The sequence below is a fragment of the Tasmannia lanceolata genome, unplaced genomic scaffold (assembly GCF_043159265.1).
Source record: "Tasmannia lanceolata isolate RefF3 unplaced genomic scaffold, GAP_Taslan_0.1 ptg000029l, whole genome shotgun sequence".
NCBI lineage: Eukaryota > Viridiplantae > Streptophyta > Magnoliopsida > Canellales > Winteraceae > Tasmannia > Tasmannia lanceolata.
Window position 1 is genome coordinate 8,094,948 of NW_027518706.1, and position 17,203 is coordinate 8,112,150.

General features: G+C 37.6%; 1 protein-coding gene and 1 pseudogene across 3 annotated transcripts; one reads left to right on the forward strand and one right to left on the reverse strand.

The window, feature by feature from the left end:
- Positions 1–205: 205 nt before the first annotated feature.
- LOC143859287 (putative disease resistance protein RGA4) lies at positions 206–4,098 on the reverse strand. 2 transcript variants are annotated; one of them, XM_077369999.1, is made up of 2 exons: positions 1,414–4,098; positions 206–689 (listed from the first exon to the last, which is right to left on the reverse strand). In XM_077369999.1, the coding sequence occupies exon 1, from the start codon at positions 4,042–4,044 to the stop codon at positions 1,426–1,428; it is 2,619 nt and encodes an 872-aa protein (XP_077226114.1). In that variant the 5' UTR covers positions 4,045–4,098; the 3' UTR covers positions 206–689; positions 1,414–1,425. The 2 variants fall into 2 exon arrangements, with proteins under 2 accessions (XP_077226114.1, XP_077226113.1); XM_077369998.1 differs by having other exon boundaries at positions 206–711.
- Positions 4,099–4,557: 459 nt separating this feature from the next.
- LOC143859131 (DNA replication licensing factor MCM4-like) lies at positions 4,558–14,901 on the forward strand (annotated as a pseudogene). The gene is made up of 9 exons (XR_013239154.1): positions 4,558–4,683; positions 11,374–11,499; positions 11,567–11,680; positions 11,794–12,006; positions 12,132–12,228; positions 13,433–13,593; positions 14,056–14,136; positions 14,593–14,678; positions 14,765–14,901. The product of XR_013239154.1 is annotated as a DNA replication licensing factor MCM4-like (transcript).
- The last annotated feature ends 2,302 nt before the right edge of the window (positions 14,902–17,203 follow it).

Here is a 17,203-nt window from a genome sequence, read left to right on the forward strand (position 1 = left end):
ATTTTTACTCAGAGGGAACTTCAAGTTATTATAATATCCTATTAATTTACTATAATTATATCATTACCCTCTAAACTGCTGGAAGAAAAAATTTCCCAAGAAAAGTTCTCCTTCACAAATGCTTTTCTTGCAATCCAAACAGGGCGTAAATAGAGAGATAAAGTGTAGAAAATTGAGTGATACACTAAGCATCAAGAAAAGAAGGTACAGAATTTAGTGGTACTAATAAGCCTCCAGAAAAATACAAACGGAGATACTGTTAATGTTCATGAAGAAATTAAGAAAGCACTTTCAAACCACATTCTCCACACTAGAATCCACATCTGAAATCTATTTAAAAATCCAAGAGGAGGACTAGAGTCCTTGCCTCGGACATAACATGGGATAACACAATACAAGAACACAACAATCACAGAACAGCTCTTGCACAAATTACAAGGAAACAACCCTTAAAACCTCCACAACAGAGCCTTTAGTACTAAATTGAAAATAGAAGCAAACACTAAGCAGCAATCCTCTGCTCCAAGAGCAGACCATAACCTGAATGAACATATAGAAACCAGCATAGACCTCTGCCACCAGAGCAGAGCAAATCCTGAACTGAAAATCCTCCTAATCTCATCAACATAGGCTAACACCATGGGACGGAGGCAACCAGAAGTAGGCTTTGGTTTACTTGACTATCACACCTTGAAAGCAATGGACAACCACCTGTATATTAGAAAAGAAAAGAAAATAGTGGAGTTTGGAGGAATGTAAATAGACAGGCAATATAATCGGATCCTCTCACCAAAAATGACACAAAAGATAAGATTTTCTCTTTATGAAAATCCCTCATTTGCAAACTACAATGTCTAGTAAAACTCATGAAATGGTCAAAATGTTTACTTTTATGGACAATGTTCCTGAAAAGTCCATACATAAAACAAGAATTTTTTATTTGGAAAAAAACTTTTATTTAACCAAATGTAATTTTTTTTTTTTTTGCGAGAAAAGATCGATTGTTTTTATCATATTAAAAACAATTGAAGTTTTCATAGGAATATGAATAAATAAAGTTTTGGGACTCCAAATGTAAAATTACCCACGACGGGCATCTTTTTATTTTCATTAAAAAAAATAAAAAGTTAGAGGTTTTTTTTAGCTAGATCACGATTCTTTCTAAGTAAGTTGAATATAATTTAGATATTAATAATTGATGGATAAAGACATTAATTAGTTAAAAAGAATGATACATTGGACAAAAACATATGCATTTCCAGATAAGTTGAGAAAGCAAAATCTAAAGGAAGGAGGTGTTGACTGTATATTAACATTATTTGGTGTAGATAAGTTAGATAAATGAAGGAAAGAAAGAGAGTGCAAGGACACTGGTTATTAAAAGATAAAAGAGGGGATGAGGAAATAACCAACCTTGCAGTGGCCTCATTCAATAGTGATATGCGGTACATGAGCTATCTTGTGCCAATCCTCTCCTCTCCCCCTTTCACATCGTCTCCTCAATTTTGGACAATCCCTAATATACAGTCTTTGGAGTGCAGTGAGGCGTTGTAGTCCGGCGGGCAATGAAGTCATATTAGAACAACCATGGATGGTCAAAGATTGAAGCGATGCGAGCTTTTCGACCCACTCTGGCAAATTCTGCATGTTGTCATAGTGGCTGAGGAATAGGTGTTGCAGTGTGGTGACATGCTGTAGCCCATCTGGCAATGATGCCAGCTCCTTACAATGCGAAATGATCAATGACTTGAGAGCAACGAAATTGCCCAGCTCCCTAGGAAGACTCCTCAACTTGTTGCAATCCCTAATTTCTAAATGTTGGAGTGCATTACCGTGTTGTAGAAAGCTTTCTGGAAAGGATGACATCTCATCAAGATGAGAGATAAGAACGGAGGTAAGATGCACGAAACACGGCAGGGTGATCAACTTTGGGCAGTATTCAATCTTCAATTCATTAAGGCAAGGAAAAGCTCCTCCTTTCTCCACTGATGCCCATATCTCTAAATGCCACATAAACAATAGCGATAGTCTTTTCAAAGATGGAAATGAAAATCCGTTCAATGTGTTGTTACCGTAAAACTCTTGGTTGATTTTCTTCACTGCATCCTTTCCTCGTATCTCAAGATTCTCGAGTGAGGGAAGCTGCCCTAGTGGTGGGAGATTACGGAGCCTCCAACACATTCGTAGTTTCAATGTTTGCAAATTTTGTAGGTAGATAATGGATTCAGGTAATGTTTCGATGTTAGTATAGGTGAGGCTGAGGTATCTTAGCTGTTTCAAGTTGCATATTGAATGTGGGTTAACACCACATCTACTTAGATCTAGCCATCGCAAGTATCTAAATTTCTCGATGTCTCTAAGGATCCAGATTTCTCTATATCCACGGGGCAATAGCAACATCCGTATGGCTTTGGCCTCATACAAGCTCTGACACTCTAATGATGAATAGAGATATCGAGTCGACGGAGGGATAGTATCAGTTTTTTCTGAATCCACGATATAACACTTGTTCCCAATAACAGACCGTGCAAGATCGTGGACCAAGTCATGCATCTTGCAACTTATATTTCCCTTTTTGTCTTTTTCTATGTCTTGGAAGAAAGACCTCCATAATAAATCATTGAAAATCTCATTTCCAATGTCTTCCAACTCCATTCTTCCTTTAGGGGTAACAAAGCCATTAGCTATCCACATAAGAATGAGTTCTTCTTTCACAATTCTACAGCCTTTAGGGAATACAGAGCAAAACGAAAAGCACTGCCTTAGATGAGATGGCAAATTTGTGTAGCTCAATCTTAGAGCCGGCAAAATTTCATCATCTTCTTCTAATTTCCATATTTCGCTGTCTCTTACATACGACCATGAAGGTTCCTCCCTTTTGAAACGTAGGAGGCTTCCTAATGCCTTAACTGCTAAAGGAACACCCCCACATTTCTTGACGATCTCTATACCAATTCTAACCAAGTTTGGATGCTCTTTACTTTCCCCTGGTTCAAATGCTTTTTTCTCAAACAGAGACAAACAATCACTGTCTGATAAACCAGTCAAGTTGAGGGATCTGTGAAGCGCACCCATTATCGATGCAACCGTTTGTTTACGAGTAGTTACAACGATTTTGCTTCCTTTTCCTTTAAATGTTAACCTCTTTCCTTTTTTACAAAAGGTACGTGTTAAGATGTTTTTTAGATCATCCCATTTTTTTGTATTTTCGTTCCATACGTCATCAAGTACAAGCAAAAATCTCTTCTCACATATTACATCTCGGAGCCTGTTTTGCATCACATCCAACTGTGTAACATCAGTTGAACTTCCTGTTGCAGATTCTAAAATTGCTTTTACAATTGTAGTAACATCAAAATTTTGAGACACATAAACCCACATTCTTAGCTCAAAATGGCGCTTTACACGCTCGTTATTGTAGGCCAATTGAGCTAGTGTGGTTTTCCCCAAGCCCCCCATGCCAACAATGGCAATAACCGGGACATCATTTTCACTACTCACATCGGTTAGCAATAGTTTCACAATATTTTTTTTATCCTCATCTCTCCCATAAACTTCTTTTTCATTTACTAAGGAGAAAGTTGTAGGTGTTCTCTCTTCGCTCTCAGAACTTGTTGTTGTTTCTTCCAATTTGAACTTTTGATTCTCCTCTGCAATTGAGTTGAATGTCTCGAGGATCTCTTTTACCCTAGTTCCTATCTTATGGCGAAATGTATTACGTTGGAAATGAAAAAAAGGAAAGAAGGTATTGCTTACTTGTATGTTTCCACACCCAGTTGTGCTCGCCGCTCGTTGAGCTTCCACAGCCCAGTCTGAAAAGATATCGTCCGCATCATAGGCCGCATCTGAAAGCTTTGTGAGCCAATCCTTCAGTGCCTCATCCCTGAATGCCTTAGCCTCTCCATTTGGAATTATAAGTCGAATCCTTTGTATGACGCGCTGAAGCTTTTCCATATCTTTCTTAACACCTCCGAGTAATTGAAACTCGTTTTGGATTAGAGAGTTCAGATTCTCAAACAGTATATTAACGATAGCATCCACCATATTTGATCCTTGGTAGGAGAACAAAATTTCTCTCGAGCTAGAGCAAGTAGAGTCACACAGATAACTTACAAGCTTCTTCCTGTAAGATGGGTAGTTATATAGACAAAAAAAGACAAAATTACCCATGTTGAATCTAAATACACCTAAACCATTTACCGGGGTCCCGGATTGCTAGAAGCAAGACTAAAATGTACCTAAGGAAGAGTCCACATCATAGAAACGGACCATAAATAATTGTTAGGAAAGACCCCACATGAAATAAATTGGCCAGCAATAATTGTAAGGAAGGGTCCAAAAAGTCCAATCCAAGCCATAACTATTGGTTAAGCATAACTATCTTTTGTGTACCTTTGGTTTATTATGTCCCCACTTACTTTGTCTTGTTTTTCTTTTTTCCTTTTGCTTTTAGGTACGTTTGCCACAACTAGATAATCTTACTGTTAAGGGGAGTGAAAATATCATTGCCCGTTATAAATTATAATATGAGACCATAGTAACCGACTAATATAACTTTTTACTTGGTTCAAGCAGACATCGATAAGATGGTTTCGGTGAAAGGGATGATCATCCGTTGCAGCTCCATAATACCTGAAATCCTTGTCTGTGGTTATTTCTCTGATCCCATTGTTGTCGATAGAGGTATGGAACTGATCTTTGATTCTTTATTGCCATTCCAATTCTATATCACGCTCAGTTGTTCTTGACATAATCATTATTTTGTGGGTTGCGATGAACATTATTAAGGCCGAATCAATGAACCCACAAGGTGTGGTAGGCAAGAATGTCTGGCAAAAGATTCCATGATGTGGCCACTTTGCTATAACCTTTAACAATCTCCCATAAATCTTGAGAATACCATCATCTAGATGCTCCAATTATCGTAGTTGCCCTTCTTTAAAAGTGGAATCTGTGGATGGGATCGTGCCTGTAATCTTCAACTGTCAGTTCAGACGGTCGTATCTGACAATCAAATGAAATAGGCTCTGACACCGATTCGATGCAAATAACTTGATGTTGTTCCTGGAAGCTTGTCCGTGGCCCCGCAACAAAAAATCTTGCATTGAAGAACACACTTTAGAAAAATAATTTTGTATGACTTGACTACAAACTAGGCTACACCATTAGAAGCACCCTACTATACTATTGCATGTTAGCTTCCTTGTTCAAAAGACTCCACTGTTAAATCTGTGGAGAGAAAAAGAGAGTAGAATGCTTGAAGCATTTCGTACAAGGCATCGAAGTGGAATGCCAATATCGCTGCTCCCAGCCCCTATTTACGTTTGTAAATATTGAAGGGTTTGAGTCGGTGATTTTGTCGGTTAAGTTAATGGGCTGAAGCCCATAAGGCCCACTACACTTAGGTCCATTATCTATGGGCTTATATTTGAACATATATCCAACAATCTCATCCTTATGTTCTACATATAGCACGATCCATAGATAGAAAGTGTGATGGTCAAACAATATATTGAACTATCCACATCACATTATCATAAAAGATCTGTAATCCAACTGAAAAACACAAATACTTTTATGAACAAAACAAGAGTTTTATATACAATAAACTCAACCAAAAAAAAGTTTCATATATACATGAACCTTACTGATCTCAGAAAAATTCATTCATGGGGTATGATTCTCATCAAGATCCAAAAATAAAGTTTCACATATAAGTGAACTCTATACACATACGGAAAGAAGGCACTCAGTCTTTACAACTTTAGAAGATTTACTCATCAAGTAAGTCATCTTCATCAAAATCAAAATCAAGATGCGCTCCTCCTTTTTCGCCAATTCCTATGAATTACCAAAATGGATTTCATGAAAATGAATCCAAACAACAGTGTAAAGATGAAAGTATCTAGTTCTTCCTGAAAAAGAACTCAGTACAAATCCATAATTCACGAAAGTATCTAGTTCTACCTGAAGAAGAACTTAGTACATTCCAAAAATGGTTGAAAAGGGTATTAGTCTCACTCTCACCATAAGCATCATTATCAAGTTTCAATAAAGAACAAGACCAAAATAGCTTGTTTTGCAAAGAACCATTACACCATAATTGTCAAGTTTCAATAAATAACGAGATCAAAAAACTGGTTTCTTTTGCAAACAACCATTTCATGTTTTCATAAAATGTTAAGTCATCTTATCCATATTTGAGTCAAGTTGAATCATCAAGTGTGGAATGTTCAACCCTTCCCAAACAGGCTAACCAAGTTTGAGTTAAATTGTATCATCAAATGTGGAATGTACAACCTATCTCAAAAGAGGGTATATCATCAAGTGTGGAATAATATACAACAACTTTAAACATAAAGAAAAACATATCAAGTGCTTATCTAGGGCCATACAAGGAATATCCGAAAATTCAAATTAATATGGAGAATGTAGATTAAGTCCATAACCTGGATAATATAAGTTAAGTCTTTTCTATAAAGGCTTCAACTTAATTTTCCTCTATCTTTACAGATTTTAATCCCATTTCCTTTACAATTTTGAATGTTCGAGCTTTATTCAATCCTTTTGTGAGAGCATCGGCCATATTATCCTTCGATCTCACATCAATCAAAGTGATAATTCCATATTCAATGAGATAATTCAGCATGGCATGTTTCAGCCTAAGATGTCTCCTCTTACCATTAAAGAGTGAGTTCTTCACAATCGTAATTGTAGCTTGATTATCACAGAAGACACTTAAGGAATGAATCCTTAATTTAGTAAGTGGAATGTCCATAATCAGATTCTTTATCCACTCTGCTTCATCTGCAGCTGAAGCTAGAGCATATAGTTCTGATTCCATAGATGACAAGGCAATGCAAGTCTGTCTCTTTGACTTCCACGCAACAGCAGCTCCACCCAGGGTAAATACATAACCACTGGTAGACTTACTGTCTCTTAATTCTCAGCCCCATGATGCATCAGAATATCCTTCCAAAACAGGAGGATGGCCACCATAACAAAGAGCATAGTTTTGAGTACCTTTAAGGTATCTCATTAGCCTCATAAGGGCATTCCAATGCTCATGGCCAGGATTACTAGTAAAACGACTCAGCATGCCAACTGTAAAGGCTATGTCTGGCCTAGTGCAACTCATAGCATACATGAGACTATCAATTAGTCTAGAATAATCTAACTGATTCACACTGTCTCCTTCATTAGAGATCAGCTTCTTGGTATAATCAAATGGTGTCTCAATCGGTTTGCACTCACTGCATCCCCATATAGAAAGTAGTTTTTCAATATAATGGGCTTGGCTAAGGGAAATTCCTTGCCTATCAAAACTTACTTTCATACCAAGAATAGTGTCAACAACACCCAGGTCTTTCATGTCGAATTCTTTACCCAAGGTTAGTTTCACGTCACTCACTACAGAGAGATCGGAACCAAGAATCAACATGTCATCTACATACAAGCAAATAATTGCGACATTATTCGACACAGAACGATAATAAAGGCATTTATCTGAGTAACTTGACAGAAACCCAAGGCTCTTTACTACTTTGTCAAATTTCTGATGCCACAATTTAAGTGCTTGTTTAAGACCATATAAAGATTTGTTTAATTTACAAACTTTATGCTCAAAATCTTTCATGACAAACCCTTCAGGTTGATTCATGTAGATTTCCTCTGACAGTTCTCCATTGAGAAAAGCTGTCTTTACATCCATTTGATGCACAACAAAATGCTCAATAGATGTCAAAGCAAGAAGAATTCTTATCGTAGCCAGATGACAGACCGGTGAGTAGACATCAAAGTAGTCTATCCCACTCACTTGAGTATAGCCCTTAGCTATTAAACGTGCTTTATATCGAGCTATAGATCCGTCAGGATTAAGTTTCTTCTTCAATATCCATCTACAGCCCACAGTCGTGGCCCCTTTTGGCAAATCGACTAGCTGTCAAGTTAGATTTTGTAACAGATAGCTCATTTCATCATCAATGGCTTCTGCCCACAACAAAGAGTCCCTAGATCTCATCGCTTTCTTATAGGATGATGGATCATTCTCTAAATGGTAGGTCACAAAGTCCTCACCAAAATTTTTGGGTACTCTATCTCTTGTAGAAACTCTTACAGGAACTGACTCAGATATTAATTTGGGACAAGTGTCAGAAGTAACTGGTTCTGACTCAACTGGCAATTCTGTAACCACCTCTATATTGCCTGGTATGGTCAAACCCTGATCTCTGAGAAATTTATTCTCAAAGAAAACTGCATCTCGAGATTCTATAACCATTGGTTGATAGATCCAAAAAATGATCAGCAGCACTATCTTCTGCACCTCCTAAATAAACACAAGTGTTTGTTTTAGGTCCCACTTTAGGTCTCCTAGGATCTGGTATCCTTACATAAGCAATACAGCCCCAAGTCTTAAGAGTATCATATCTACAAGGATGTCCATGCCATAACTCATAAGGAGTGGAGGAACATTTTGAGTGTGGCAATTTATTCAGGATGTGATTTGCAGTCAAAGCTGCTTCTCCTCAAAAGTAATTAGGCATGCCGACTGTCAATAACATGGAGTTTAACATTTCTGTTAACGTCATGTTCTTACGCTCAGCTACACCATTAGATTGAGGCGAGTAAGGAGCAATAGTTTCAAGTATTATGCCCTGAGAGGCACAAAATTCCTTGAACTCTGTCGAAGTGTATTCTCCTCCTCTATCACTCCTAACTCTCTTAATTTTCAGGTTCAGTTGCAATTCAACTCGATTCTTGAAAACTTTAAACTTAGCAAAAGCTTCATCCTTTGATTTTAACAAATAAATATGACAATATCTTGACATATCGTCTATAAATGTGATCAAATACTTCTGACCACCTCTAGTAGTAAAACTTTTAAAGTCACAGAGGTCAGAATGTATCAATTCAAGAAGTTGTGTGCTCCTAGAAACCTGACGAAAAGGTTTTCTAGTGATCTTAGTTTGAGCACAAACCTCACACTTGTCAAAATCATTTGACATATCTAGAGGTATACCATAAGTTTTAGCAAGTTGGACCATTTTCCTATAGTTTACATGTCCCAGTCTGTTATGTAACAACTTAGGATCAATTAAAGGTGAACGAACCTGACTAAGAGTCTCATTTGCTAAACTCAATCTATACATACCATCTATCAAGAAAGCACATCCAAAATAATAAGAGTTAACTGTTAAAGTTACTCTACCACCCAAGAAGGATGTACACATGCCAGCATTGTCAAGCAAACCAATGGAAATCAAATTCTTTTGAATAGTAGGAACTACTTTAACAGCTTTTAAAGTTAGTATTTTACCTGAAGAAAGGGCCAGGTTCGCGGTACAAGTGTGAGTGACCTCTACATCTGCTCCACTAGCCACTGTAACAATCTCCTTTACTTGGGTAATATCAGTGAGAAGTTTCTTTGAGTTACAAACATGACAAGTGGCACCTGTATCTAACCACCACTCAGAAGAAGTATTGGCCTTCCCTTTGTCCAACATGGCAACAAAACTTTTAGGCTCAGCCTTATCTATCATCATAGTAGCTTGCTTCTGTGGTGTGTCAGATTTAACCTTTTTAGGTTGCCTACAATCTGCAGCAAAGTGACCCCACTTCCCACAGTTGTGGCACTTGCCCTTCTTCTTCTTAAAGATAGGCTTTTTGGCCTCCAACTTAGGGGTATCACTTTTGGTTGACTTGGATGACTTAGGAAATTTCTTGGGATATATCACAGTGTTAGCAGCTGACTGTTGCTGTCTAACAATTTCCAAGTTATTCCTGGCTTTATTCTCATCTTCAATTCGAATGAATCTTTTGAGATCATCCAGTCCCACTTGCACTTTCTTTCTGTACATTTCTGTTTTGAAAGAGTGCCATGCAGATGGTAACTTGTAAATAATTGCACCCACCAGAAAAGCATCAGGTAAAGGAATGTTATCATTTGCCAATTTAGATCTCAAAATTTCTAAATCAGATACTTGAGGAGTGATTTCCAGGTTCTCTTGGAACTTGAAATCCATGAATTTGTCCACAAGGTGAGTCTTGGACAATTCTTCCTCTTTCTTGAATTGAGCATCTAAATGATCCCAGATTTCTTTAGCAGTGCCAAATTTGCTGTAGGTTTCTGCATGACGATCTCATAAACAATTTAATAAGAAGTCTTTGCAGAAATCCTCATCCTTTTTCCATTGAGATTCATCAACATCTTCTCCCGTATCAGCAAAGGTACTCAGAACAGTATAGAAAACATTCACATATTTCAAACCGAACTGAGTCTTTCGCTTCCAGGAACTGAACTCAGATCCTCCAAATGATTGAAGTTTGATCATCTCAAAGGGAATAGCAGTCTTTTCCATTTTAATATTTACGAAAAATAAATTGAAAAGAGTGCACCTGATTGGCGAATCGCAAGAACCCAATCCGAGAGTGGAATATGCGCAAGAAACAGATTCTAGGCTGAGTTACAAGAACCAACTTTCCTTTTCAAAAAAGGGTTTCAACTAGAATTTCAACCCAAAACCACGGATGAAATTTGACAAAACCCCCAACGGTCCGCCCAGCTTCACCAATTTGGGTAGAATAGAACACGCCAAAACGAGTTTGAAGTGAAACAAACCCATGGCCAAAAAACAATTTCTAGTGGAGTAAAACCACAAGAATCAGCCACAAGGATTTCTACCCAATACAAGTTCCAATCAAGGCTTTGAAAAACAAAACCCACTTCAACAGATAAAAGAACAGGAAACCCACTTCCAAATACGAATTTTGAGGCTTTTCAAAGCCAAGATATTTCAGCAATTATGTCTGAAATTGCAGAGAAGAAACCCCCAATTCGTCCGTAGTTGGAAGAACATTCCGACCTCAACGCCCTTTTTCAATCAAACAAGAATTAGGTTCAGATGCTTCAAGAATGTTAAATCTGTGGAGAGAAAAAGAGAGTAGAATGCTTGAAGCATTTCGTACAAGGCATCGAAGTGGAATGCCAAGATCGCTGCTCCCAGCCCCTATTTACGTTTGTAAATATTGAAGGGTTTGAGTCGGTGATTTTGTCGGTTAAGTTAATGGGCTGAAGCCCATAAGGCCCACTACACTTAGGTCCATTATCTATGGGCTTATATTTGAACATATATCCAACATCCACAACTCCCTAATTTATAGGAATAGGAGTTGTCAACCAACTTAGAAACATGTAGTCTCCAAACCAACTTTAGGGGCGACTGAAATTCCTCCATAAATTCCAGCATACAGCCCGTGAGCATCCTCAGTAGATGTTTGCCATTTACCGCTCTTATACCAAATCATCAGCGATTCCTTTTTACTAGCACAATAATGGAATTTGCTGATCTAATTCTTATATCTCATCAATGGCAGACATACATTGATTGTCTCCATCTGAAGAAGACGGACAAGTCTAGAATGCAGGCAGAGGATCTCATGGAAAACGAGGATGGGGCCAATGGAGCTGAAAATGATGGTCCCACTGATTTCGAAGATAAGGTACATTCTTATTATTTGTAAACAATCGAATTAGCAAATCTGACTCATACTCGCTTGAAATTTTCAGGTAGAGCAATTGAAAGAGCTATCAAAGTTGCCAGATATTTACGATAGGCTAACCAGGTCCCTGGCACCAAATATATGGGAACTCGAGGATGTAAAGAAAGGCCTTCTTTGCCAGGTCCGCATAAAATAAAATTTCCTCTGGTTTGTTTGTTTTGTTTTGTTTTTTTTTTTGAATAAGTGATCCTAATATGGATTCATTATGTTGTGCAAACTTGGTTCTCTACATAGTTGTTTGGTGGAAATGCCTTGAAGTTGCTTTCTGGGGCCAGCTTTCGCGGTGATATTAATATCTTGCTTGTGGGTGATCCTGGAACCAGCAAATCTCAGCTGCTCCAATACATACACAAGCTATCCCCTCGTGGCATTTATACTAGTGGAAGAGGGAGTTCTGCTGTGGGTTTAACTGCTTATGTTACAAAGGACCCAGAAACCGACGAAACTGTATGATATAGTTGTGGATTTCTTTTCCTTGAAAGATTTCCTTCTACACACTTATTCCTGCACTTCAACTCAAAGTGGGCTTTTATGTATTCCTTGATCTCTGTTTTTTTTTTTTAAATGTGCAGGTGCTTGAGAGTGGAGCATTGGTCCTTAGTGACGGGTATTTGCTGCATTGATGAGTTTGATAAAATGTCTGACAATGCACGAAGCATGTTACATGAGGTCTGTGAAAACAACCAATTACTCCAAAAGCTTAAGCTGTAGGAGATGTCATTGTTTAATCTTTTATAGTTTAACAATCCTCAGTCCTCACGTGTGGCCCCTCTTTTTAGGGTTGGCCTATACGTGACACATGTGGACCCTCTTTTTGGGTTGGCCGTTTCATGTGGATTTTTAATATCAAGGAGTTTTGAACACATGAATTTTGTTCTGACACGATTTGAAAACAACCAATTACTCCAAAAGCTTAAGGGGCCATTTGGATATGCAGATTTTAGAATCCAGGTTTTTAGTTTGAAAACATTGTAAAAGAGAGTTTATGGTCAAGCTGTTGTATGCTATCCTGACAGCGTTTCTTGGATTTTAAGTGAGAAATTCAGGTTTTAAAAACCTCTCTTGCATCCTAAGATTTCTAAAACTTGGAAATATGGGGGGATCTGCTACTCTCTTGTTGATGAAAAGAAGAGCGAGAAGTAAAAAACGAGTCAAAAACGACAGCCGGTCCGCTTCTTCTCTTGTCTCTTAGCTACAATTTTGAAGAAATCCTGGATTCTAAAATCCGCGTATCCAAACGGCCCCTAAGCGGTTGGAGATATCATTATAGTTTAGCAAGGTTGTTATGTTTTCAAAGTGATCTTTGGAAGTTGGCTTCCTTCTCTTGCCTATGTCACAAATATCGTTCTCCGGAATTTCTTGGCAAGGGAAAATCTCACAATATATTATTTTTTTTCTTATTTTTTTGGGTTTATATTTGGAAAAAACAATAAAAAAATAAAAAAACAATAATAATATTATATATAGCGTCCATCGCAAAAGGGTTTTCACGGCTGGTCTGTCGCACGTCAGACCAGCCACCTCTTGAATGAAGACAACAGCTTTTGTCTCCATTCACGATATAAATTTTCTTAAATATAAATTTTAAGAAAAAAATATAAAATAAAATACTGTAAAAATATCGGGATGATATCATGATATTATCGTGACATTTTATGATAAAAATGAATATATCGCTATATTTTTAAAATCTCAGGATTATTTCTCGATTTTTTTGTTTTAGCAAAATGTCGCGATAAAAATCCGTTATTTTGAAAATATTGGGAGATATTTGTGCAATAGTTTCTAGCCAATTAGAATCCTCAGGGGCATTTGACTGCGTATTTTACCTTATCATACCATGTCTTCTGATTTCTTTTTTAACACACTGCAGGTTATGGAACAACAAACCATTTCAATTGCAAAAGCTGGGATCATTGCCTCCCTTAATGCCAGGACTTCTGTCTTAGCTTGTGCTAATCCTAGTGGATCACGCTATAATCCCCGCTTGTCTGTAATTGACAATATCCACCTTCCTCCTACCTTGCTGTCTAGGTAATAAACTAATAACAACATCATAACACACATAACACAAAATACTTCTTGAGCTGTTTATGGCATTGGCCCCTCTTAGATGAACAGACAGACAGGCGCCCATATTGTTGCTTTGCACTTCCAGGATCATGAGGTCAGCAGAGTTCCCATCTTGCACTTTCTCCATATGGAATTACAAGTTTTTAGCAATTTGATGTGCAAAATTGGTTTCTAAAGGAATTTGTTGAGTTGGGTGTCTTGAATTCAACCAGGTTGGGGTCCGAAATATTGTGTGATTTCGGTCCGATTTGAGTAAGTTTTGTCCCGCTTTTTATAAAGGGGTTTTAGGCCTTATTTCGTCTTCTTGTCTTTGAGAAGAGGGTTGAGAGCTCAAAAGGGGGAAAATGATGTATTATAACTCACATCTGAATGTGTAAACAAATGACATCCTATCCTTAATATTACCTGGATTTTTTTCGACAGGTGATAACAGCCACCCCAAGGCAAATAGAGAGCTTGATACGTCTCAGTGAAGCCCAAGCTCGGATCCATTTCAGTGAATGGGTATGAAACTTGTTTGTCAGACACATGTTTGATTGTTTTCAGACACAAATAAGTCTTCTTTAAACCCAGAAAAGAGTGCGGCGCCGGAGAGGTCTTCAAATTTTATAGATAAAGTGAAATAAACAAGAGGACTAACTGCCTTTCCTCGAGAACAAAACAGGGAAAGAGTACTAGGGTCCTGTTTGGATTGTAGAAAAACAATTCTGACAGAAATTTCCCATGAAAATTTTTGCTTTCCACAATTTAGAAGGAACTGATATGGTTAGAGGTATCATCATAAATTATAGATCTCTCTAAGTGAAAAGTGAATAGGGTTAGTTCCAAGTTATCTTTTTCGTGTATAAAAAAAGTAGGAAATTTTAGAAATATTTGTCCTCATCAAAATCCTGCAATCCAAACATGGCCTAAAGCAAACTCAAGAATCTGAAGCAAACAAGTTGATTCCCAAGTCTACAGGTCGAAAAAAGAGATGTGACAGAGGCATTCAGGCTTTTGGAAGTTGCCTGTATCGTATTTACAATCAGCCACTGATCATTCAACGGGTAAATAAATATCATTGGACACTAGCCACTGTTTTTCTTATTCGAACAGTTGCCTGTATCGTATTTACATTGATGACCCTTATCAGGGACAACAGACATGGATCTCATTACAACTGGAGTTTCCGCAAGTGAAAGAATGAGAAGGGAGAATCTGTTGGCGTTAACCCGCAACCTTATAATGGAGAAAATGCAAATTGGGGGAGCCTCAATTCAATTGATGGAGGTAAGGCTTAATTTCTTTGAAACCATTCCATTTAAATGTGGAGCATTTCAATGCCTGAAATATTGTTATACACGCTAATGCAGTTACTCGAAGCACTGAGGTCACCAAGCAACGTAGACTTCCACCTTAATGATGTAAGTAGAGAAGTAGAGACATTCTTTCTTATAGTGAAACCTTAACGTCAATTGTAAATTGAATGGTGCTTACTAATGGGTAGAACATTTTTTGGGCTTTTGTCAGCTGCGAAATGCACTTGCAACTCTTGCAATAGAAGGGTTCGTTAGTCTTCATGGTGATGGTGTGAGGAGGATTTGATTAGAGCACATGTAGAGTGATAGGAAAGCTCTTTTGCTGCATTGGGTGGAGGTCTAAGGCTCATTTCCATCATGGTGTCACAGTCAGTCTTGGACAAGGAGGTCTAAGGCTTATTTCAATCATAATGTTAGTCAGTCTTGGACAATTTCAGCTACATACTATGTTTTCACACTTGTAAAGGTACTATTAGAACCGTCTTAATGTGGGCAGACCGAGACCTTAATGTACTGCGTCAAGTCAAATACATATTATTATCTTTGTTGTTATCTCTCCTTCCCTGAACCGCTGAACCTAAAACGCTATAAAAATACTCTTCAAATATTATATTCATTATAACTTATTGGTCTCTCTCTCTATGCATATTGGAGACCGAAGATAACTATATTAGATTGATGAATGCACTGTTATTTGATTATCTCGTGTTTGTTTGAGACGTTTAGTTGGTTAATCTTTTTTTTTTTAAATGGCAGCAATATATTAAAAAGAGAACCGAGATGATCCTCACAGATTACAGCAGAGAAACAAAAAATACAATCAATTTACGGAGGGAGGAAATCAAACCACTCCAACTCCAACCTATGAACCCCAGATTTAGAAAGAGAGTCAGCTTCTCCATTAGCAGATCACCTAACATGCTTGATGACAATAGAAGACCCCGAAATCAAGTCTAAAATCTCCTCAACATAACTAAGAAACCTCCAAAGGGGAGCCGCTTTCCCCGAAATCCAACTAATCACGTTAGATGAATCACCTTCCACTATCACCTTATCAAACATATCTTTATTTAAATGCTTTATTCCTTGATAAACCGCTCTGACTTCCGCTTCATACGAATCACTTATACCAATGGGACCTGAGAAGGCCCACAAAACTGAACCTAATGAATACTTACATAGTCCTCCAACACCGGTTGGACCCGGATTTCTCAAACTAGACCCATCAAAATTGACTTAGTCAAACCTACAGGAGGGGCTTCCCGTTTCTGAATAGACTTAGATCTTCTGGAACTTTCAAGACACACTATGCGCCAACCTTCCAAGAGGTCATAGGCTGAGACAAATCTAAATAAAGGAAGACTTTTCGCTCACACTATAGCCAAGGCAATGATTTTCATAAATAGCCAATAAGAAGATTTAGCCACACCCTTGAATAGTCTAGAATTCATTTCTTTCCGAATAACCCACCATAAGGCTAATAAACAAATCTTCCATAAAACCTTCCCTTTCTTCTTCTAAGTTTAATTGGTTAATCTTAAAATTTATTAGTCTGTTCAAGTAATATCATATTTATTTTGTTGCAAATTATGATCAGTAAAGTAAGCAGTAATTTTGTATGCAAGTACACTTACGGGCTTGTCTCCATTTCTAGGTCTTTATGGGTTGTCATCTCGGACACCTTATTTCTATGTCGTCACTCGACAGACGAATCCGTGTCCACAAATCATAATCATAGGCTACATATGATTTGTTAGGGTTCTGTTGATAGTTTGATAGTACTATGTGACATGGCTGGTGTAGACTGATGAAGCTGCATGTAATACCTGTGAAGTGAAATAGAGCGTATCTACACAGGGATGAACTTGGTAAGTTAAGGTTTTACGGCACTCATTGTCGAAGATCAATGGATGAGTTTATATGTAACTTTTAAAGGTGCTGTAATACATGAGAAGGCTGTTGCATCTTAGTTGAAGTAGATACAATTATTTCTCTCATGTCTCAACTCCTCATTTTTCAAGCATATATCACATTCGATGTTCTCTTATAACTAGAGCTACTAATTTTAGTCAACTTCGTTACCTATTTGATTCTAGAATCAGTCCAAGACAAGGCCTGAGATCAATCAGTCAGAGATGGAAATCCAATGTGAAACCTTCAAGTATTTGGTATTAATTGATTACAATATTCCTTCTGTAAGAAATGAAGTTATATGCATATATGATATCTGACCTTTCATTTTATACATATATGATGTCTGACCTTTTTAATGG